Genomic DNA, 24,291 nt, shown 5'->3' with positions numbered 1-24,291 from the left:
AGCCAGGGAGGAGTCGCTGAGTCTCGGCGGATACCCGGGAAGACAGTCCCAGCGCTGGCCCCGAGACCCGGCGAACCCGCCTCACCTCCAGCCGGCTTTTGCGTCCCCAGCGCCTGGAGCTCTGGCCGCTGCCGGGTCTGCTCGCCCACGCGGCACAGCGACAACCCTGGCGGGGGCAGCGCACACCTACACAGCCTGTCCGGACTTCCTTCCTGGAGGGGAGATCGCTTTCTTGGAATGTAGCCAAGTTCCGGCAAGTGCTGGGTTAGTACACCTGTTGGCATCGGAGACTTCTATTCACAGTCTCGGGTCTGCGTTCATTGTTTCCTTCCATCCGGCAAACCTTGCCAAGCGCCCACCGGCTGCCACGCCCCGGCACCCAGAGGATCTCAAGGGCGCACAGGCTACGCTCTCCAAAACATTGGCCACTAGCCACGGGTGGTTATGCAGCATTGAAATCATGGCACCAATGAACTGAGATGTTTTTTTAAGACATAGGATTTAAAAAAATAATAAAAACAAAACAAAAACCAAAACACAAAAAAACACATTTTTCAAACTCATTAAGAAGTTTTAAAATGGGGGTGCGTGGGTGGCTCAGTGGGTTAAGCATCTGCCTTGGGCACAGGTCATGATTTCAGGGTCCTGGGATGGAGCCCCGGTGCCCAGCTCCCTGCTCAGTGGGGAGCCTGCTTCTCCCTCTGCCACTCCCCCTGCTTGTGCTCTCTCTCTCTAATGAATAAAATATTAAAAAAAAAAAAAAAGTTTTAAAATGATTGCATGTTAAAATGATAATATTTTGGATATAGATAGTTAAATAAAATATATCATTACAATTATTTTCTCCTGTTTCTCCTTTTCTAAAATACAGCTACTAGAAACTTTAAAAATTATGTGTCTCCTATTATACTTCTATTGGATACTGCTGGTTTGGGGAACCCATAGGATGTTCCCCAAATACCTCTCTCTAGTTCTCTTCTAGAATGTATTCAGCCCTTCCTTATTTCCTTCAAGAAACACTTGGTGAAGTCTGGTGGGAACCAGGCATGGTGCTAGTGTTGGTTTGCAAATTCAGGAGCTTCCCAGGTGTAATTTGAAATTGGCCCTGTATACAGAGGGCAAAGAAAGACCCAAGAAAGAGAGAGACCACTCCAGATTGATAGGTTTAATAATAGGTTTAATTATTTAATAATAATAGGCAGGTTTAATAAGCAAGGGAACTTATATACAAGGCTTGTTTTAGACAGTTGCAAGACAAGTAGATCCCTGCACTGCCTCCCAGAATCTTAAAAGTTTATATAGAAGCCTTAATGGGGTTCAGTCATGTATCAAGTCCAGATATTTCCAACACCACCTTGCTCTCTCAAGTTTGCATTCTTGAAACCAGCTCCTACTGTGGGAATAGTGGGCAGAATGTACATACCAAGGACAGGGGACAGGGTGAGGAGCCTGCAATTACCCAGGGCCAGCTCAAGGGCCAACTAATGTCCATGTCCTCTCCACGACATCCTCCAACAGCTAGACTTGGGGGAATAGCATGGTAAGCTAAACAGATAGGTCAGGTCAGGTGAGAGAGGTCTATTAAATAAAATGTACAATGAGTAGAAAAGGCAACCTAAGGAGTGGGGGGAAATATTTGCAAACTATGTATCTGATAAAGAGTTAATATTCAGAATATATAAAGAGTTTCTACAACCCAACAACAACAACAAAAATAACTAGATGTTAAAATGGGCAAAGGATTTGAATAGACATTTCTCCAAAGAAGACATACAGATGGCCAACAAATACATGAAAAGATGCTCAACATCATTAGTCATAAGAGAAATGCAAATCAAAACCACAATGAGATATCACCTCATATCCATTAAGATTGCTACTATCAAAACAACAGAAAATAGCAAGTATTGGCGAGGATGTAGAGAAAATGAAACCCTTGTGCACTGTTGGTGGGGACGTAAATTGGTGCAGCCATTATGGAAAACGGTTCCTTAAATAATTAAAAACAGAACTACCATCTGGGGTGCCTGGGTGGCTCAGATGGTTAAGCGTCTGCCTTCGGCTCAGGTCATGATCCCAGGGTCCTGGGATCGAGTCCCACATCAGGCTCCTGACTCAGCGGGGAGTCTGCTTCTTCCTCTCTCTCTGCCTCTCCCACTGCTCATGCTCTCTCTCTCTCTCTCTCTGTATCTCTGTGTCTCAAATGAATAAATAAAATCTTTAAAAAAAATAAAATAAAATAAAAACAGAACTACCATCTGATCCAGCAAATCCACTTCTGAGTAGACATCCAAAAGAATTCAAAGCAAGATCTCAAAGAGATATTGCATACCCATGTCCATTGCAGCATATTCACCATAGCCAAGAGGTAGAATCAACTCAAATATCCATCAACAGAAGACTGGATAAAGAAAATACGATGTGTACATACAGTGGCATTCTATGCAACCTTAAAAAAGAAGGAAATTTTGATACATGCTACAAACATGGATGAACCTCGAGGACATTATGCTAAGTGAAATCAGTCAGTCACAAAAGGGCAAATTGTATATCATTCCACTCATATGAAATACCTAAAGTAGTCAAAATCATGGAAACAGAAAGTAGAAAGGGTGTGGGGAGGGAGTGGGAGCATTAGTGTTTTTTTGGTATAGAGTTTTGGTTTTGCAAGATGAAAAATTTCTAGAGATCTGTTGCACGACAGTGTGAATATACTCAACACTACTGTGCACTTAAAAATGACGATGGTAAATTTAACGCTATGTGTTTTTTACCACAATTTAAAAAACTGTTCAGTGATGTAAATGCAATGGTGAGTATTGCAACCAAAGTGGGTATGACATGCTGTAAGAATTTATAACTAGGGGGTTTACTGGGTGCAAGGGAAGTTTCCATAAGGAAGTGATGCTTCAGCTAACTTCGGAATCAAACAGGAGAGGAGCGAGGGCGGCTTATGCAGAGGCAGCAGCCCATGCAAAGACCCCAGGCCAACAGGTCACATGATGAGTCTGAATTTATTTTATATAGCACGCCCCTCTCCAGCTTGCCTGCTTCATGAATAGAATCCATGATCACGATGACAATGTTAACCAACATGTACTGTAAATTACTTCACTTAATTAACTACGTAATTAACATAGATGTTAAGTGCAGGGATTCTGAACCAGTCTACTTCGAGTTAAATTCCAGCTCTGCTTTATCCTTAGTAGCTTCATAATCTCGGGCAAGTTCCTGAATCTCTGTGCCTCAGTTTTGTCATCTGTAAAATGAGGACAGGGGCGCCTGGGTGGCTCAGTCATTAAGCGTCTGCCTTTGGCTCAGGTCATGATCCCAGGGTCCAGGGATCGAGCCCCACATCGCTTCTCCCTCTCCCACTCACCCTGCTTGTGTTCCCTCTCTCGCTGTGTCTCTGTCAAATAAAATAAATAAAATCTTAAAATAAAATAAAATAAAATGAGGACAATAACGGGACCTACCACACAGGGTTGGTGTGAGGACTAATAAGATAGCATACACTATGAGTTAATATTACATATATGGTGCCTGCCACACAGTAGGGGCTATTAAGTACTTGTTAAATAAAATGAAACTTAATTACATGTTGGGCAATTGTGCTAACCACTCTACATGCTCTGATATACCGCAAATTGGTCATAAATTCCTCCCATCCCTGTAAGCGTACCCTTTTGCATTGTGACCTGCAGGACCAGAATCCATTTTCCCACGTAAAAGTAGGGTGCATCCCAAACCCAACAGCGCTAACCTTGATCCCCAAGGGTCCTTCCTCTACTCTGTCTTTCCCACCATCTCCCCTCTCAGGAAGCGACAGCTCCATTTTTGCAGCTGGTTGCTCAGCTCAGAAACCTCAGAGAAACCATCAACGGCTTTCCTATTTTCACTCCTCACATCTGCTCTGTCGGCAGGTCCTGGTGGTCGGATCTCTATGTCCAGAATCTGACCACTTCTCACTGTTTCTACCCTGCCCCCTCCCCGGTCCAGCCCATGGTCTCTTGATTACTGCACTGGCCCCTTCATGGTCTCCCTGCTTGTGTCCTTGTGCGTCTAGAGTCTATTCTGGAGCCAGTAGTCCTAGAACAGTCCTGCAGAGGCACCTCGGATCTTCAAAGCTCTAGTTACGTCTGCACCTTGTCCCAGCCTGGGTTCTCTCCCTACTCTTTCCTGCTTATTTTTTCCCAAAGCACTCATGCTCTGACACATTACAGGTGCACGTGTGTCTTATCTGCCTCCCTCCACCAGAATGGAAGCTTTTTGAGAGCAGCGACTTGTGCCTGCTCTGTTGTCTGATTGTTGAACCCCCAGGGCCCAGGACAGAGCTTGGCCCACAGTGGGCACCCAGTATTTGGTGAATGAATACAGTCATGGGACTAAGAGTAAGAAAGGAGAAGGAAGTAGACCTAGCCACAAATTCAACGAGGACCCTGCAGCCCCTGATTATTTGCTCACCATCAGCATCTTCAACTTTGTCAGCATGCCTCCTCCATGTGTGGACCTCGCTTTACAGTTTGCAAAGCACCTTCACAGCCGTGTCACATCTGATACCTATACAACCTCAGGAGAGGGATATTAGTGGATGAAGAGTCATACTCTCCCCAGACCCCAATTTTTCATGGAGAAACAGAAAAAAACTACTGACCCTTACCCACAGCAAATTTACCCGGCGGTGAAACAGCTGTGATTCAACCATGACTTCTGACTCTTGAGTCCAGGAGTCTTTACCTCAAGCAAAAAGTCCGTATGTGCAGTGGTTAGATGCATGAGCTGTGGAGTCTGGATAAACAAGACTTTGAAACTTGCTTCTACACCTTCCTAGCTGTGTGATGTTGGGAAAGTTGCTAGCCCTCTCTGTGACTCCCATTTTCTCAATCATCAAGCAGGGATAATGATAGTATCCCCCACATAGGGTTGTTCTGAGGGTTAAATGAGGTAAGATTTGGTATGTCATGATTAGCCAGCTTTATTTTTTGAAAGATTTATTTATTCATGTATTTATCTAGACAGAGAGAGAGAGTGAGCACATGAGTAGGAGGAGGGGCAAGGAGAAGAGAGAGAGAATCTCAAGCAGACTCCCCCCTCAGTGTAGAGCCCCATGCAGGGCTGGATCTCACTACCCTAAGATCATGACCTGAGCCAAAATCAAAAGTCAGAAGCTTGACTGACTGAGCCACCTAGGTGCCCCATGATTAACCAGTTTAAAAAAATACTTTTGGGGGCACCTGGGTGCCTCAGGTGCTTAAGTGTAGGACTCTTGATTTTGGCTCATGTTATGATCTCAGAGTCATGATCTCAGGGTCGTGAGATAGAGCCTGTGTCAGGCTCCGCACTGGGCGTGAAGCCTGCTTAAGAGTCTCTCTCCGTCCCTCCCCCCTAAAAAATAATAATATTTTTTTAAAAATATGAGCATGTTACTTTGTGTTCATTCAAACACTTTTTTGAGTGGCCCCCAACTCTGCCCAAATTTCTCCAGCTAACTTGATGAGGAGGGAATGGAAAGTATGATGCCATCTATTTTAAAGGTGGTGGAACCAAGGCTCTTGGTCACAAAACGGCTTTGACTCCGTGCTTTTGGGAAGGGAACAGTTGTGAAAATTCCATAGCAACCAGAAGGCAACCTCCCCAGAGGCAGAGCAGAGCTGTTGCCACCCCCTGGAGCACTCATTATATTCACGACACAATTTTATTCTGCCATCTCCTGAGAGGATGGTGTTTACACACTGCAGGGATATTTGTAATGAATACAAAGGTGGCATCTGAACCTCGGCACCCCGCACAGCCCAGGGGCGGCAGTGCACTCACACCTGCTCACTTGCGCCCTCTTGTGGGCAGTTCCGCACTCTGTCCAAAAGGTGCGGTGACAGCGCTAAGCTAGACTGAGTACCTCAGGCTAGGAGCCTCCCTGGCACCTGACATCATGGATGACCTCATTTCATATCTCCATGAGGTGGCTTTACAAATTGGAGACTGAAGGAGAGAGATTAATACAAAGAAAAGCAAACCTTGCCCAACGTCACCCCACTAGCAAGCATCAGGGCTAACATTGGAATCCAGACGTGTCTTGACTCCAGAGCTCACAGACTTTCCCCAACACTGCATTACAGATTTGAAATGGAGTCAAGCTTACTGACCTATCTGGGGATCAAACTTTGTCATGACTCCATTATTCCATTCCACATGAAATCGCAAATTATTGGGGTACTGGGGTGGCTCAGTTGGTTAAGGGTCTGCTTTCAGCTCAGGTCATGATCCCAGAGTCCTGGGATCGAGCCCCGCATGGGGCTCCCTGCTCAGTGGGGAGTCTGCTTCTTCCTCCCTCTCCCTATGCCCCTCCCCCCACTCGTGCTTGCATTCTCTCTCTCTCTCTCTCACTGTCTATCAAATAAATAAAATATTTTTAAAAAAGAAATCGCAAATTATGAGAACATGTCCCTGCCTCCTAGAAAAAAATCTCTCAATGGTCAGTCCTTGGGGAGTGAGGAGGGACTGGAGACTGTCATCTAAATGCATTGATATAACATGCATGATTTCCAAGATAAACTGTTCAACCAATTTCTAAATCACTCATCCGTATATACAGTAGAATCCCAATTATTTAACACTAGTATAACACATCTATAAATTAGGATAAAGTGGTCAGAAGAATATAAACTTAATAGTGGTTACTCCTAGGGAGGGAAACAGGATAGAGTATGAAGAAGGGTGACACTTTTTATTCTTCCTGTTTCTGTATCATTGGGAACAAGCAAATGTTATACATATTTTTGTAAAGTTGAACAAGCATTATTGTTTTCATAAATTTAAAAACCATTTAGGGGCGCCTGGGTGGCTCAGTTGGTTAAGCCACTGCCTTTGGCTCGGGTCATGATCCTGGAGTCCCGGGATCGAGCCCCGCATCGGGCTCCCTGCTCGGTGGGGAGTCTGCTTCTCCTTCTGACCCTTCTCCCTCTCATGCTCTCTGTCTCTCATTCTCTCTCTCTCAAATAAATAAACAAAATTTTTAAAAAAATAAAAAATAAAAAATAAAAAAATAAAAACCATTTAAAATTATTTTAGGGGCACCTGAGTGGCTCAGTTGGTTGGGGCGCCTGGGTGGCTCAGTCCTTAAGCGTCTGCCTTCGGCTCAGGTCATGGTCCCAGGGTCCTGGGATGGAGCCCCGCATTGGGCTCCCCGCTCTGCGGGAAGCCTGCTTCTCCCTCTCCCACTCCCCCTGCTTGTGTTCCCTCTCTGTCAAATAAATAAAACCTTTAAAAAAAATAAAAAATAAAAAAATAAAAACCATTTAAAATTATTTTAGGGGCACCTGAGTGGCTCAGTTGGTTAAGCGTCCAACTCTTTTTTTTTTTTTTTTTTTTAAGATTTTGTTTATTTATTTGACAGAGAGAGAGACAGGGAGAGAGGGAACACAAGTAGGGGGAGGGGGAGAGGGAGAAGCAGGCTCTCCGCGGAGCAGGGAGCCCAATGTGGGGCTCGATCCCAGGACCCTGGGATCATGACCTGAGCCGAAGGCAGTAAGCGTCCAACTCTTAATTTTGGCTCCGGTCATGATCTCAGGGTTGTGAGATCGAACCCTGCATTGGGATTCGAGCTGGGCGTGGAGCCTTCTTGGGATTCTCTCTCCCTCTCCCCTCATTCTCTAAGAGAATATACATATATATTTAAAAGATACTAAAATTGTTTGAAAAAGCAATATTAAACTGAAAATCCCACAGGTGATTCTGAGGAGCCTCTCAGGTTAAAGATGGAAAGATTATTGCCTTAAAAATTGTGACAGTGATATGGAGTTGAAGAAAAGGAAAAAGCTACCCTGTGGGCCAATAATATCAAAAGCTAACATTTATAAGCACTTACTGTATGCAGAGCATTGGTCTAGGATCCTTTCCGTGTACTAATGCATCTCATTCCCGCAACAACCCTGTGAGGTTGGTACTGGTGGTAGCCCGCCTGCAAGATGTCCGTCAGTGATCTTCATCCCATGGTATTCACACCCGTGTATAGTCTCTTCCCACACTCAACAGTACTGATCCGTGTAACCAGTAGGAGATTGTGGAAATGACAGTATGTGACCTCCAAGGCTAAGTCATAAAAGATATTGCCACTTCTGCCTCGAGCTCTCTCTCTTGAATCACCAGCTCTGGGAGAAGACAGCCGCCATGTTGTGAGGATACTCAAGCAACCCTGGGGAGAGGCCCACAAGGATCACGAGTGGCATTTAGTTTCATGCCTCTTTATTCTTCTTTAATCTCCTTTTCCTTTAATTTTAATTTGTCCCATTTTTTTTTTTAAGACATTGGCATTTTTGAAACATCCCAGCCAGTTGCCTCTCAGGAACGCCCCACAATTTGGATTTGCCTCTATTCCTCCAGAATAGATCCAGTTAATGGGTGAGGTTGTATCAGATGAGGCGGTTTATCCCATTGGTGTCATTGACCTGCGTCTCTTCTTTAATCGGGGGCTCACAAGTTTCTCTAATGCACAGATACTGTTTGTTTCTTGCTGATGATCACAAATCACTCTGGTATTTAACCTTTTTTTGAAATTGCAAAGATGCGATTGGCCCAAATCTTGACCCTGAGAAAGGATCCTAAAGAAGAATTGTAAATGTTAACAAAAGGAATATAATTTACAGATATAAGCAGAAAGAGTTAGGGGGGTCCCCAGAAAAAGCACGATGAGACATAGTTTTTGTGATGCAATAGAAATCATTTTAGACCCCCAGCTATTTCCCGTGATCTACGCCTTACTGGCATTTCTTGGCCTGGCACACTCCTTGCAAAACTTCCTAGGTGTGAGAACAAGGAAATGCAAAAACCTCAGTGGTTAAGGATTTTAAGGGAACAAAGGGAATGCAAAAACCTAACAGTCCCCACCAGGCCAGGAAAAAAACCTAACCATATCAGACAGAGTCAATCAATGGTAAAACTCCCAGTGCTGTTTCAGAAGTAAAGATTGACCTAACGCACATTCTCCAGTTGTTTTTGCAGGATTGAAACCGTGCCCCATGGCGTTAATGAGGTTAAAACTGCTGCCACCAGCAGGACCCCCACTGACTCCGCTTCTTCTTGCCTTCTAGAGGCAAACAACAATTGTTGGAGAGCTCCGACCAGCCTAGACCAGTTTGAGCTCCACCACGGACTCACACCAACGCAGAAGGACCAGGGGGTATCCCACAGTGACGTCTACCTCATTATAATGTTAAAAATCTCCACCCAAGTGGCACCTGGGTGGCTCAGTCAGTTTAGCATCTGCCTTCGGCTCAGGGCATGATCCCAGGGTCCGGGACTGAGCCCGGAGTTGGGCTCCCAGCTCAGCGAAGAGTCTGCTTCTCCCTCTTCCTCTGCCCCTCCTCCCTCTTCCTCTGCCCCTCCTCCACCCCCGCTTATGCTCACGCGCGCTTTCTCTCTCTCAAATCAATGAACAAAATCTAAAAAAATAAAAAATAAAAAATCTCCACCAAAAGAGGAACACAGGCTTTTAAGAACACAACATAGGATACATGTATAGGCATGTTTTCTGAGTACGTCTGCGCAACCTTTTGCCTGCCTTTACATGCATGACAAGACTCCCCTTCCTGAATATTCATCCTAACCCTAAAGAAACCCACTCGCCCCTACCTGAGGAATTAAGGCTTTGCAAGTTATTCCCCATGATGTCCTATTTACTACAAATAAAATGTCCTCTGTGTGACAACCCCACCTGGTGTCCTCTCTACCTATAACCCACCAAGGAACGAACTTGTCACTAGCTAGGCCCCAAGACCTGACTTTTACGGTCCACCGGCCTGCACTCACTAGCCTTTTTCTTGCATTTTTGCTTAAGCTCTTCCTTCCGGTTTACCTCTTACCTCAGGCCAATGAAACCCGAAACCACCCCTCCGGGGGAGGGCAAGAGCCCTGAGAAGACCCCCCGTTGGCCAGACCACCCAGACCCTTTGAGCTAAACCGCCTAGGAGCCTGCACAGATGGACCGGGAACGACCCACCATTACCTTCACCTCATTATGATACTAAGATCTCCGCCTCACGGAGGAGCATAAACCTCATTTACATAACATACAAGGTCTGTTTAGGCACGTTTCCCTAGGGCGCATGCGCGATCGTATGCCCCCTCTACATCCAATGACAAGGCTTCCCTATCTAAATATTCATCCTAACCCTAAACCCAAGGTACCCATTCGCCCTCTCTTGGAGAGTCAAGGCTTTGGAAGCCATCCCCTGCGATCTCCTCGTTTGCCGCAAAGAAAGTTTTCTCTTTGCCCCGACTCACCTGATACGGTTTCTGTGACTCACCAAGGTGCGAACTCGCCTTGGTTTGGTTACAGAGCAGGAACGCTAGCGAGTCAAAATGGTCCAAACTTGGCGCTTTAAAATTCCCAGACTCGAGAAATTAAGAAAACGATTCCATTTGTAATTGCACCAAAAAGAATAAAATACCGAAGAACAGGGCGCCTGGGTGGCTCAGTCGTTAAGCATCTGCCTTCGGCTCAGGTCATGATCCCAGCGTCCTGGGATCGAGCCCCACATCCGGCTCCCTGCTCCGCGGAAAGCCTGCTTCTCCCTCTCCCGCTCCCCCTGCTTGTGTTCCCTCTCTCGCTGTGTCTCTCTCTGTCAAATAAATAAATAAAATCTTTAAAATAAAATACCAAAGAGGGGCACCTGGGTGGCTCAGTCATTGGGCGTCTGCCTTCGGCTCGGGTCGTGGTCCCGGGGTCCTGGGATCGAGCCCCGCATCGGGCTCCGTGCTCCGCGGGAAGCCTGCTTCTCCCTCTCCCACTCCCCCTGCTTGTGTTCCCTCTCTCGCTGTGTCTCTCTCTGTCAAATAAATAAATAAAATCTTTAAAAAATAAAATAAAATAAAATACCAAAGAACAAACTTAACCAAGGAAGTAAAATTCCCAAACTCCCCAGGTCGACAAGGCGAACAAATTTAACATCACCAATAGCTAGACAGTCCGACGTCATGGGCCTCCTGGCGTGTTGGACTATGAAGTATATAAAACAATAACATTTCTCCTATGCACTTTGGGAACAAACTTGGGGTCACCAGTTTTTTTTTTCACTTGGCCAACACCAGGCAAAATTACATAAAAAGAAGAAAAAAAATTACCATTTACTAACACAAACATTTAATGAAATAATTATTTAACAAACATTTATATACCACTTACTCTGGACCAGGCACTGTTCTACGTGCTTTATAGAAATGACTTCCTTACCTCATTCCAACAGTCTTAAGAGCTGAGCTGGGACGGGGGTTGGGGGAAGTAGGGGAGGGTAGAAGAGGGAGATACTAACTCTCAGGTGCCAACCCTGTACTTGCAACCCTGGGTATCTCCTTAAATGGTGCCCCTAGACCCCCTGCCTGCCTTACTCTAGTCCCAGCCCTGTGCTGGCGGTAGATACTGCTATTAGAATCACTTGATAGATGAGAAAACAGGAGCACAGAGAGGTTTAGCAACTTGCTTCAGATCACACAGCTAGTGAGTGGCAGAGCTAGCTGTCCAACCCAGGCTGTCTGGCTCCACGGCCCATGCTCTTAGCCACCTCTCTCTGCAGATAGGACATTTCAACATGAAAAAGGACACCGAAGCAGAATAAAACAGTCCTTCCTGAGAAAGAAGTCTTTGCAACTTGACACACTCATACGCACAGATGCACAGATGGACCTAGAGGTTTATAATAAAAATTTAATGTAGCAATTGTCCTGTGCTCCACAGCTTGGTGGTGTTTGCAAAACAAGCTGAGAGGGCGATTTTTTTCTCCCCTGTCACTGAAGGAACCACCGTCCGCTCTAACAGGGGTTTTAGGCTTGTGAGCCGCCCCAGGGTGAATACTCCTCGCCTTTGTTAGGATTCAGCTCCCGGGTGGGAGGGGATTAAAACTGAATCATCCCAGGGTGAAGGGGGATGGTCTGTGCTTTGTGGGAAGGCGAAGGAGTGGTTTAAGGCTGCAATCCAAGTAGGGAGGGGGAGGCAGGAAGGAAGTGTGTTCCAGATGGGCCCTTGGTCCATCTCCGAGCCCCCTGGGAAGGGACAGGCCAGTGTGGATGTTCATGGAGGCAAGATCACAAACACTTAGGTCTTTAAAATAGCAGCTGAGCTCTCTCCAGCAGGGAGGGAACCTTTGCGAAGAGCCCTTTGCTGGCCGCCAAGAGCCTGGAAAACTAAAAGTGGGCTCAGCCTCTCTTGACCTCAGAGGCGTTTGACCTTTTCTGAATTACCTTGCAATTTGCCTTAAAATTACTTTTCATGACTACAACCAAAGAAATATTGTATTTAAAAATCATGGAGCAATTTATACCTGAGAGGAAGAGAGATTCCCCCCTCCCTCACCCTGTTATTTTTCACATTTCCAGAAAAAAATTAATCAGGAGCTGACTAGAGTCTGGAGCCCCCTTTATAATCCTCAAATGAACTTCAGGAACCCGACTTATACAAGCAGCTGGAGTCACTGAATTCCTCCTGTGTGCTGGACCGTCTAGACACGTGGAGTCTATCAGTGACCACGGACACACCAGGATCCCTGCCCTTGTGGGACTTTCCTTTTAGTGAGGGAGATGCACGATAGACGGAAAACAGTCAGCTGTATATTTTATTACAAGATAATGACTGCCATGAAAAAAAGTCATACACTTGTACCAGGACAATGACCTACATGAAGAACATGGTTGATGAGGCCAAGAATTTACTTTTTTTTTTCTTGAGAGAGCAGAGTGAGAGAGGTGGGAGCAGGGGGCAGGCAGAGGGAGAGGGAGAGAATCTTTTTTTTTTTTAAGATTTCATTTATTCATTTGAGAGAGAAAGCACGAATGCATGCGTGCACAAGCAGGAGTGGGGGGAGCAGAGGGAGAGAGAGAAGCAGACTCCCTGCTGAGTGGGGCGGGGGGGGGGGGGGGGGGGGGGGGGGGGGGGGCCGGGAGGGGGGGGAGTGCACTGAGGGGAGGGTGGACGGGGGGGAGAGGGCTCGGTCCCAGGACTCTGGGATCACAACCTGAGCCAAAGGCAGAAACTTAACTGACTGAGCCAACCAGGCGCCTGGAGGGAGAAAGAATCTTAAGCAGGCTCCATGCTAAGCAAGGACCCCGAGATGGGGCTCCATCTCACAACCCTTAGATCATGACCTGAGCCAAAATCAAGAGTAGGACGCTTAACTGACTGAGCCACCCAGGCGCCCCCCAAGAATTTACTCCTGATTTAAGTCAAGGGTCAGAGGGCTGGGAGGATAGGGCAACAGAGGCGGGCAGTGTTAAACAGGTGGTCTGGAAGAAGGCCAGTGAACAAGGGACATGTGAGTCTGCTTAAATGAAGGAGAAGCAAGGGAGTGAGCCACATGGCTCTCTGCAGGCCGTGTTCCCTGCACGTGCTATAAATCTACCTGCACAGCTAATGTGGAAAACCAAACAATATCCTGACCCAAGTCTAAGAAGAAAGATAAAACACAAATATTTATAAGAAGATAATAGTCATGAAATAGTGGATGTCTTCTAGAAGAGATATCTCAAAGGCCTCAGCTACAAAAGCAGAGCGATGCAGAGGTGTAGTAGTGATCGATGTAGTTTTTTTTGGAATGTGGGTGAGGTCCAGAGCCGACAGCCACGAAAGAATTCTTGAGACGTCTTTGGTGCAAAAAGGTGATTTTATTAAAGCACGGGCACAGGACCCGTGGGCAGAAAGAGCTGCTGCCCCGGGACTGTGAGGAGCACCTGATTATATACTTTGGGGTTGGGGGAAGTAAAGTTAAGGGAAGTTCCAAAAGGATTTTCATATGCTAAAGAAGACTCACAGGATACTGGAGGCCTTGCAATTGTCCAGCTTTGGTTGTTTTTCCCTCTAACAAGGCATTAACGTCAAGACAGCTGGGAGCTTGGAGCGCCTGGGTGGCTCAGTCGGTTAAGCATCTACCTTCAGCTCAGGCCATGTTCCCCAGGTCCTGGGATAGAGCCCTGCATCAGGCTTTCTGCTCAGCAAGGAGTCTGCTTCTCTGTCTCTCCCTCTGCCCCTCCCGACTGCTCATTCTCTCTCTCAAATAAATAAATAAAATCTTAAAAAAAAAAAAAAGACGGGAACTTCGAGGGGGAATGTTACTCTGCCTGCTCAAGTATTTGTCAATGGGATGCAGGTTATAAGGACATTTAACTTTACCTACATTTCCTTCCGCCTTTGTTTCCCACATCAATGTGACCCAAGTACCCTGATCGGCTTTGATTTTCTGAAATAGTGAATAACTCTTGACCGAAATAGAAGCTAGATGATATATACTCTCCTCAATGTACACGGTAGCCGTGTTCCTGGAAAATACAATACAGGTTGAAATCATACAAAAATACTGGGTGTTTGTCAGAGTTTGGTTCTTGGCTCAGATCATTAGAACGTGTTTTAACCTGCTTGCATGTCTGCTTGGATCCTGGGTGGTTTGTGTCCCAGGAAACAGGATGTTGATTGCGTGGGATGGGAGTCACCAGCTCATTGTTAGGGAGCTTTCACCTTTGAATTAAGTCAGTAGTATCCCCTGTCCATGGTAACTGCTAACCGGCCTCCCCACATTTCTAAAGTGCCCCATGGGTGGTGGGTATCACCCCAGGTTAAGAACCTCTGCCCTAATCCATTTATTTTGCAAATGTGAAATCTGAGGACTCCATGGTGAAATGGTTTTTCTGTGACCACACAGTCAAACCAGTAGAACTATGTTATTATTAGCAGTTGTAGCAATGATAAAAATTGTATGTTCAGCATCTTTGTGTTTTTCTATTAAGAGTTTGACCCAAAAGAAAACATAGGGATAAAGAACAGATGTCCTGGGGCGCCTGGGTGGCTCAGTCGTTAAGCGTCTGCGTTCGGCTCAGGTCATGATCCCAGGGTCCTGGGATCGAGCCCCGCATTGGGCTCCCTGCTCTGCGGGAAGCCTGCTTCTCCCTCTCCCATTCCCCCTGCTTGTATTCCCTCTCTCACTGTCTCTCTCTGTCAAATAAATAAATAAAATCTTAAAAAAAAAAAAAAAAGAACAGATGTCCTGTAATATATTATTTAAAAATAATAATTTTCATCTCTCGATTATGAATGTAATTTTGTCAAGAAACTGGCAAATACAGAAAAGCAATAAGAAAAAAAATAGACTTCTATGGTTATCACCTAGAAATAACTACTGCTAACCTCTTGGTGTAACTGTTTCCATCTCCTGAGGCTCAGCAGCATCTTGCCCACTACCCTTTCAGTAAATTCCCATTATCCCTTAAGAGAATCTCACTGGGTTATCACTGCTGCCAAATAGAAGCAAATCAGCCTATACAACATTAAAAAATGAGTAAAACAAAAAACAAAAAACAACCAAATGAGTAAAAAGGCAAACAAACCAACAGCGATCTTAAATTACCCACGAAAATTCAAAGTAGCAAAGACATTGGCTAACTCTTTTTCCATAAATGAACTAAAATGATCGGCTTTACTTGCATGTATCTATTGGTACATAAAATTCTCTCTTCTTTGTCTGATTTTGCAACCCCGTTGTTATATGAGTCTTACACGGCCAAGCTACTATATAAACATTTACTTAGAGGTTTACAATTTACAAAGCATTTCTGTTTTAGGCAACTTGTGGAATGACAACTGGTGGAGGCAGGAGGATGTTTCCAAGGCATCAGTGATGAGAGAGCAGAAGGCAAGCTGAGAACAAAGCACAAGCTGACACCCCGCAACCCAGGTGGGATATGTGTGACATTCCTAACCCTAAGGCACTCCCCGCTGCCCTAAAACTAAGGGAAGGGAAGAACAAATGGTGAGCTGATAAAGATCAGAGTCCTGTGAGACATGAGTCTCCATCAGTTTACCAATGTCTCAGTGATTGTTTTAAAAAGATTTTTATTTATTTGGGAGAGAGAGAGAGAGCAAGCACAGGTGAGGGAGGGGCAGAGGGAGAAGCAGACTCCCCACTGATCAGGGAGCCCTATGTGGGGCTCGATTCCAGGACCCCAAGATCATGATCTGAGCCAAAGGCAGCCGCTTAACCAACTGAGCCACCCAGGTGCCCTGTCACAGTGATTTACAAGGAGAAAGCATTCTCATCAATAGCCTAACTTCCAGAGACCCATAACTCAATTTCCTGGAGCCCTATCACCCCCCTCCCTTCCATGAGTGATGTGAGAAACAGAAGCAGAAGGGAAAGTAAACAAAATGAAATTTCTTTAGGACCTGCAGCTCATTGACCAGGACCTGAGCTAGGGAAAGTATAACACTCCTCAGGAAACTCCCAACTGTCCTAATGTTAGTGCCTTATTAGAAGAAAAAACAACCTGAACTCGGCAAACGCCAGGCCTCCAGTATCCTGTAAATCTTCTTTAGCATATCAAAGTCCCTTTGAAAACCTCCCTTTTTCCTTACCTCCCCCAACTCCCAAATATATAATCAGTCATTCCTCACAAACCCAGGGCAGCAGCTCTTTCTGCCCACAGGTCCTGTCTCCGTGCTTTAATAAAACCACCTTTTTTTTTTGCACCAAAGATGTCTCAAGAATTCTTTCTTGACCGTCAGCTCCAGACCTCACCAACATTCCAAAACTACATCAGTAGGATGCACAGGTGTTGTAGGATTTCTCTGCCTTTAGTGGCCCACGGTTCTTGGTCACCCCACTTCAAAGAATGAAGAGGGAGACCAGACAAAGAGTGATGGGCAGAAGAGCAAAGTTTATTGAGTAATTGTATAAAGCTCCCAGGGGTGAGAGGGCCCAGAGGGTTGCCCCCGGAGTTTCTAAGTTTAGGGGTTTTTATGAGCTCTTCAATGGAACTACCTTAAGCAATCATGGTGTGCTGAGTTGTGCCAATCAGGGCTTTGGTCACGTATCTGTCTACCTACTAGGTTAATGTCAACATGCTGATGGTCTTTTTTTGCTGACATCTAGGGGCTTATGTCTTAACTGCCCCTTGCCTGTGATATTGACAAATGCTTTGTGGTTAATTGCCTTATTTTAGGACGTTTTATGGAAGTCATTTCTGCAAAGGCTGCAAAGCAGAATGCTAGTGCGGTCCTGTCTAAGCTGCAAAGCAGGATATTAGTGCTGTTTTATTTTAGCTGTCCTGACTCCATATTTTCTTGTTGGGGACCCTGGCTCTGACTACCTAACTGTCCATCTAACTCCTAACACAGGGAACCCTGTTGGTACCAGGACAACCTACATGAAGAACATGGTTGATGGAGCCAGGAATTTACTCTTGATTTAAGTCAAGTATATCAGTTTAAGTATATCAGACTCTCCCCACCCAGGATTTGGGAATTATGACTCACAGACTTCCACTCAGTCCTTGCAGAGTTTATGAAAACTTGGAGCTGCGACGTGACCATCTTTTGCCACGGGAAGGGAGAAGCAGACAAAATCAGGGCAAGTGTGAGATGCAGGTTCCAAGGATAAAGAAACAGCAAACACGGAGCCCACCGGCAAGAACATGCTAGGTGTGTTCAAGGGGCAGAAAGGAGGCCAGCCACAGTGGCGATGGTAGGAGATGGGGTTGGGGGGGATCCTGCAAAGCCTGGTTCACACACCATAAGGAGGGTGAGTGTGTATTCTAAGTGGCAAGAGGAAACCAATGGAGGAGGGGGTGTTTAAGCAGGAAAATGACAAGATCAACTTCCTTTTTGAGAAGGTGGCTTTGACTGCTGTGTGGACAATGTTTGGACAAGGCAGGAAGATAGTCAGGAAGCAGTCCTTGCCTTGGGGGAAGCAGTGGTGCTTGGGGTAGATGATCTGCTGGGGGATGGTGGGAAGGAGGAAACAGAAGTGATTCCACTCTGCCTCTTAGGGAAAAAACATGGCTCTTTTCTCCATAAAATGGGGTTTAGAGGCTCCCATTGTCTTCTTAAGAATGATGAAGGTTAAGTGAAGTAATGCATGATAAAGGGTTGGTACAAAGTAATTTTTCAATAAGCAGTAGCTGTTGTTGTTGTTGTTGTTATTACCATTATTATTCCCCTAATAATAAAAAAGAGCCCTCACAGAGCCTCACTACATTCTAGTGTGGAAAATAGATTTTAAAAAGTAGTAAAAATAAAGTGCTAAAACTGAGAAAGGAGATGGGGGCGCTGTTGGAAGACATGTGCCTTCCTTGAAATAAAAGCAATTAAGGGAATCAAGGATTTCATTCTTGTTCTGTTTTCTGTCTTACTGGGCATCCTTCTGTCTGAATTTACTTGTCCGGCTGACAGCCTTCTTCCTCTTTTACTTCTTTCCCAACAGGAGATTTTTATGATCTTTTCCCAAAGAACTACCCTATTTCTTTCTTTTTTTTTTTTTTTAAGATTTCATTTGTTTGAGAGAGAGAGTGAGCGAGAGAGAGCACAAGCAGGAGGTGGGGAGAAGCAGAGGGAGAGGGAGAAGGAGACTCCCTGCTGAGCAGGGAGCCCCTGGGACCATGACCTGAGGTGAAGGCAGATGCTTAACAGACTGAGCCACCCAGGTGCCCCAGAACCACCCTATTTCTACTCCTGTAAAATTAGTCCTCTGCTGGGAGGAAGGAGTCTCCTTCAGGAGCCTGGGTTCATTCCCTTACCATGGAGAGAATCTAAGGTCCCACCTAGCCCAGGATGCAGACCCAAACCAGGGCCAGGTGCCAGGTGAGACTAGCAGGAAGGAGATTCGCACCTGGGGTTCTGAGCATCTTCTCTAAGGTCGCCCCATCCCCTTTACGCCATTGGGTTCTGCCAACCCCTTCTGGATCTGTAGGCTGGGACTGGAGACTGGGAGGTGGCCTCTGATGAGCAAGGGGATGAGGGGATGAGGGAGGCACTGCCTCATGATAGAAATAGCCATCATTTGTCAACACTCCACAAACTTTAAAGGTAATTTAAAAAAATACAAACACGTACATATAGGTAATACATCTATGCAGTATAAAAAAAAAAAAAGGATAATCACTAAATACCCCCCACTCTTGTTTAGAGATAGTCTATGCATTTACAGACATAAACTTTTTTTACCCAAATGGTAGCTTACCTAATACACTTCTTCTACATCTTGCTTTTGTCAATTATATACTTCTCTATGCAGAATTTCCTATATGTCTATTTATAGAGCTATATAATAGCTGGACGTAGGTGTCAAAATTTATTTAACCAGCCTCCTACATACAGAGATTTAGACTGCTTCCTGTCTTTTGCTATTATAAACAACATTGCAAAGAACATCCTTGTACATATGTCATTGCTTGTGGTGCAGAATTTTAAATTTTTATGTAGTTGGATTTAACATACTTCTTTGGCTTCTGGGTTTGGGTCAAACTCAGTAAGGGCTTCCCCTCAGTGATACATTTTTTTTTTTTAATATTTTATTTATTTGACAGAGAGAGAGCAAGAGAGGGAGAGGGAGAAGCAGACTCCCTGCTGAGCAGGGGGCCCCACAAGGGACTCGATCCCAGGACCCTGGGATCATGACCTGAGCCGAAGCAGACGCTTAACCGACTGAGCCACCGAAGCACCCCCCCCTTTTTAAAAAGATTTTATTTATTTGTCAGAGAGAGAGAGAGCACAAGCAGGGGGAGCGGCAGACAGAGGGAGAAGCAGGCTCCCCGCTGAGCAAGGAGCCCCATGCAGGACTCGATCCCATGACCCTGAGATCATGACTTGAGCTAAAGGCAGACGCTTAACCCACTGGGCCATCCAGGCATCCTCGGTGATACTTTTTTAAAAAAAATTTCCTTTTTCTTTTTTTAGTACCTCTATGGTTTTACTTTTTCATTTATATCTCTCTCAAATAAATAAATAAAATCTTTAAAAAATCATTTATATCTTTGTTTGGATTTTCTTTTGTGTAGGTATGCTATTGGCATCAAGATTAGGATTCCCCTGCTCCCCCAAACGTTCTGCCAGGCATTTCAGGTGAGTAATCTCACTACAGACCAGGACCTAGTAATATATCCTCATTTTACAGGTGAAAAAAACAGAGGCTCAGAGAGATAGAGGCACGTGGTCCAGCTCACTCAGGGAATAATAGGAAACTAGGTTCAAAAGGGAAACCCAGTGACCCCACCCTTAACTGCAATAAAAATAGTCTTTATTTTGAGCCAAGCCATTACTGTAAAAAAAATAAATAAATTTTCTATTTTGGAACAGTTTTGGAGTTACAGAAAATAGCCCAGGGAGTACAGAGTTTCCATACAGAGAATGGTACAAAGAGAATAGTACATAGTTTCCATACACCCCAGACTCAGTTTCTGATTACTACTATCTTACCTCACTATGATACATTTTTCACTATAGATGAACCAATATTGACACATTCTTATTATCTAAAGTCCATCCTTTATTCAGATTTGCTTAGGTGCTCCTTTTTTTTTAAAAGATTTTATTTATTTATTTGACAGAGAGAGACACAGTGAGAGAAGGAACACAAGCAGGGGGAGTGGGAGAGGGAAAAGCAGGCTTCCCGCTGAGCAGGGAGCCGGATGTAGGGCTTGATCCCAGGACCCTGAGCCACGCAGGCGCCCCAGTAGGTGCTCCTTTTTTTGGTTCCACATCCCTACCCTTCCCCATCCCTGCTACGCTTACAGGGGTCATGTCTCCCTAGGCTCTTAGCTGTTCACAGTTTCTCAGACTCACTCTGTTTTTTGATGAACTTGACAATTTGGGGGAGTAGTAACCAGGTATCCTGTTAGAATGTCTCACGTGTCGGGTTTGTCCGATGTTTTCTTATGATTGGACTAGGGTGACAGGTTTTGGGGACAGAGACCCCACAGGTAGTGTAATTCTCATCACATCATACCAGGAGTGCATACCATCAACGTGACTTATCACTGTGGGTGTTGACCTTGAAAGTCTGTCTGAGAAAGTGTTTGCCAAGCATTTCTCAGGTAAAGTTACTTGCCCTCCCACCCATGCTGCCCTGTTTGGGAGGAAATCACAGTGTGCAGCCCCCATTTAGAGTGGAGAGTTAGGCTCCACCTCCTTGAAGTATCTATATATAAATTATCCGGAATGCTGCACAGGAGATTTATCTACACTTCCCCATTTATTTATTTAATTTGGCAATTACTTATATACAAATGCACATAGAACTACATTTACTTAATCATTTTACATTTATTTATACTCGGCAATTACTTTTAATTTTGTTTGAAACTGGCCATGGATAGACGTCTGGCGATGAAACATGGATATGGTGTGAAATTTATAACACAAACTCATTAGGTGGTGACGTCCTCCCTTGCACCGCGCTGAGCCTCCCAGCTCCCCACCCGCATTTACAAACCTGTACAAATATTCTCCCCCCACCCAACTTTTTGGACCCAAATGGTAACTTACTAGATACACTTGTTCAGGGTCCCGGTTATTTTTATTAATAACCCTTCTTAAATTTAGTAAGACATCCGGGAGGTCGCCCCTTCTCTCGGCCGCTGGGTGGAGCCTGCCCGGACCTGCGGCTCCGCCGTGTCTCGGATCCCTGCTCCCACCGCCCGCCGCACTCCCACCCCGCGCCTGGGCCCCCGGGGGTCCGGCGGCGGCGCGCGGGGAAAGGGCCGCCTCGGCGCCGCGCCCCGCCCCGGCCTCTGTGACGTCCGCGCCGGAACCTGGAATTTCGGCTCCGGGAGCTGGCGGCGGCGGCGGCGGCGGCGTTCGGAGCGGGTCTCCGGCGGCCTGTCGGGGGCGCGGGGCGTAGCCATGAGCGAGTCCAGCGCCAGTGCGCTCCCGCCAGGCAGGCGCAGCAGGCAGCCCTTCATCCACCCAGGTAGGGCGGCGGGGACCGCGCTCCCGGCGGCCGGCGGGCGAGCTGCCCGGGGCTTGGAGCGGGCCCAGCCCCTCGCCACCTGCCCGCGCCGGGCGCTCCTGGCTTTGGGGGAAAGCGGATCTCTCTTTCTCCTGGTCTCCCTTCTGCAACCCATCCTCGCCCAATTCCGAGGGCGCGTGCCCTCTCCCAAAGAAGCATCAGAGTGGGAGTCCCGACCGTGTGGTGCCTTCCCGTTACTGCTCTAGGGATCCCTTATCTGTTAACTGAAAAAGAGTGTGAGAGCCCCGCCAGCCCTACCATTCTGCCACGAGGTGCCTGCCTCCCAGACATTTCAGGCTTTACAGTTAGACAGACTTGGAAAAGAATTCTGCCTGGGCTGTTTATTGCTGTGTGATCTTTGGTAAGTGGCTTGCCTTCTCTGAGCCTCCGATTCTTCGGCAGTAAAATGGGACGAGGGTGGTGGTGGGATCAGTTGAGAGAAAAATTTGTGAAGTGCCTACCACACCGCCTGGTACGTAGAAAGGCACAAAAAATGGTAGCCAGCCAAGTGTTACAATCTTTGTCCTTTTTTACTGAGTGAAACTTACAGTGACGTGTAAACTCTGTGAATTTTTACATAAACATGTACAACTGCCACCCAGTCGAGACAGAAAAGTTACCAGCACCTAGGCGCGCTTCCTTATAGCATTCCCATCTTACATTTGCCCTTTAACAAAACACAAGACCCTGCTGTGAGTTTTATAAGCAGCGTTTCCTCTATTTCAATTTGAGAATAGAAGTTTTGTTACAAGGATTTACAGTAAACCATGAGTGTAGATTTGGGCATTGGGCCCTTCTGATTGGATTGTTCTCTACATCTAGAAGGAGAAAAAGAAGAAGAAAGACATCTAAAGAGATCCAAACCCTGGGAACTTGCTCAGGAATCAGAAAACAGAAGTCAAGTTCCGTTCGATGCTAATTATTTTCTAGCTCATTATTAATAGTGCTGGTGTCAGCTCAACTTCAGCCTTTCAATGATAGCCATTCAAGTATTTTTCTAGTTGGCTTCCATTTATCTTCCTCTTATTTTAGCACAATCCATCACATTTAAGATGCTGACCCTGGTTTCCCTACAGATGAGATTCATCTATCTTGGATCTTTGCTGGGTGTTAAAGGAGACTCTCTAAGCATCTTTTTTAGAAGTGTCATAACTGGCCCCTCTGACTAAAAGGTCTTCCCTGTCCCTTGCACAAATGATGCTTTGTGAACTTGTATCCACCAACATGGCTGGGAGGCTCAGAAGGGACCGCATTTGTAACTTTGTTGTACTTTGTAAATGGTGGCCTGCTGTATGGACATCATGGGAGGACAGTTGGAGCCAGGCAGGAGACAAAGGGGTTCTGGTTTACAGATTGGGAAATATGCATCCTTCTAAATGATAAAACAGATCATATCGCTCCCCTTCTTAAATTAAAACTTCCCAGTGGTTTCCCATTGTGCTCAGACTAAACTCCAGGCTTTAATGTGGTGCCTGGTAAGGCCTGGTGATTCCATCCCAGCTCACCTTTCTAGACCCTCATCACCTACGACTCTCCCTTAACCTGTCCAGCTCCAGCTACCCTTGCTGCTTTTCCATTCCTCCAACATACAGTTACTGCCTCAGGGCCTTTGCACCAGCTGTTCTCTTTGCCTGGACTACATGTCTCTTTGATCTTCTTATGGCAGTTTCTTCCTCCTCCTGTCAGATCTCTGCTCAAATGTCACCTCAGAAATGCAGATCTCTGGAGCCTCCTTGTCTGAAGAAGCACCCCTAGCTCCCTTCCCCTGACTAGTTTCCTTGCTTATTTCTTCAAAGCACTTACCACCATCTGAAGTCATCTGGTTTGATTGTTTGCTTGTCTATTAGCTGTCTCTCCTTCTAGAATGTAGGTGCCATGAAAACCAGGGACTTTGTCTTCTCCTAGGACCTAGAACAGTGTCTGGCACATAGTAGATGATAAATATGTGTTGAATGAATGAATGAATGAATGGGTGAATGAAGTATACCCAAGGCCACACTGACAGCTATGGTGTAGAGGTTGAGAATCTGGCCTCTGGGTTCCCAGATGCAAATCCTCATTTTCCATGCCCTGGTCTTGTCTTTGGGCAAAGTGCTTAAGTGCTTTGTGCCTCAGTTTCCTTATGTATTAAATGGAAGTCATGATAGTATCTACTTCAGGGGGTCAATGTAAGGATTAAGAGAGTTAACACAAAAAAACTTGGTAAGTACTTATATTAGTTATCTATGCTGTGTAACAAATTATCCGCAAACTTAGAGGCTTAGAACAGTGATAATCACTTCTTATCTTACAGTTTCTGCAAGTCAGGAATTTGGGGATGACCTATCTGGTTCTTGCTCAAGGTCTCTTACGAGGTTGGATTCATGATGTGGGCCAGGGATGCAGTCCTCTGAAAGCTTGCCTGGGGCCGCAGATCCCTTCCAAAGATGAGTTGCTCATAGGGATGACAAATTGACATTGGCTTTTGGTAGGAAGCCTCTCTATATGGACCTTGCAGAGGCTGCTTGAGTGCCCTATGGACATGGCTTTCCCTGGAGCA

The 24,291-nt window shown here is 45.7% G+C and overlaps 2 protein-coding genes across 2 annotated transcripts in view; one reads left to right on the top strand and one right to left on the bottom strand.

The window, feature by feature from the left end:
* LOC116628032 (transmembrane channel-like protein 5) overlaps positions 1-152 on the bottom strand; it is a 69,989-nt gene extending 69,837 nt beyond the window's left edge. The window contains exon 1 of the mRNA XM_032398071.1: positions 86-152. The gene's annotated coding sequence lies outside the window, so the exon portion shown is untranslated. The remainder of the gene's footprint in view (positions 1-85) is intronic.
* Positions 153-21,640: 21,488 nt separating this feature from the next.
* Positions 21,641-24,291, top strand: part of LOC116628033 (transmembrane channel-like protein 7) — a 49,016-nt gene continuing 46,365 nt past the window's right edge. Inside the window, exon 1 of the mRNA XM_032398074.1 lies at positions 21,641-21,713. Within this exon, the coding sequence (XP_032253965.1) occupies positions 21,647-21,713 (67 nt within the window). The 5' untranslated portion in view covers positions 21,641-21,646. The remainder of the gene's footprint in view (positions 21,714-24,291) is intronic.

The sequence above is a fragment of the Phoca vitulina genome, unplaced genomic scaffold, assembly GCF_004348235.1.
Source record: "Phoca vitulina isolate PV1807 unplaced genomic scaffold, GSC_HSeal_1.0 scaffold109, whole genome shotgun sequence".
Classification (NCBI taxonomy): domain Eukaryota; kingdom Metazoa; phylum Chordata; class Mammalia; order Carnivora; family Phocidae; genus Phoca; species Phoca vitulina.
This window is presented reverse-complemented; position numbering and strand designations above follow the sequence as displayed.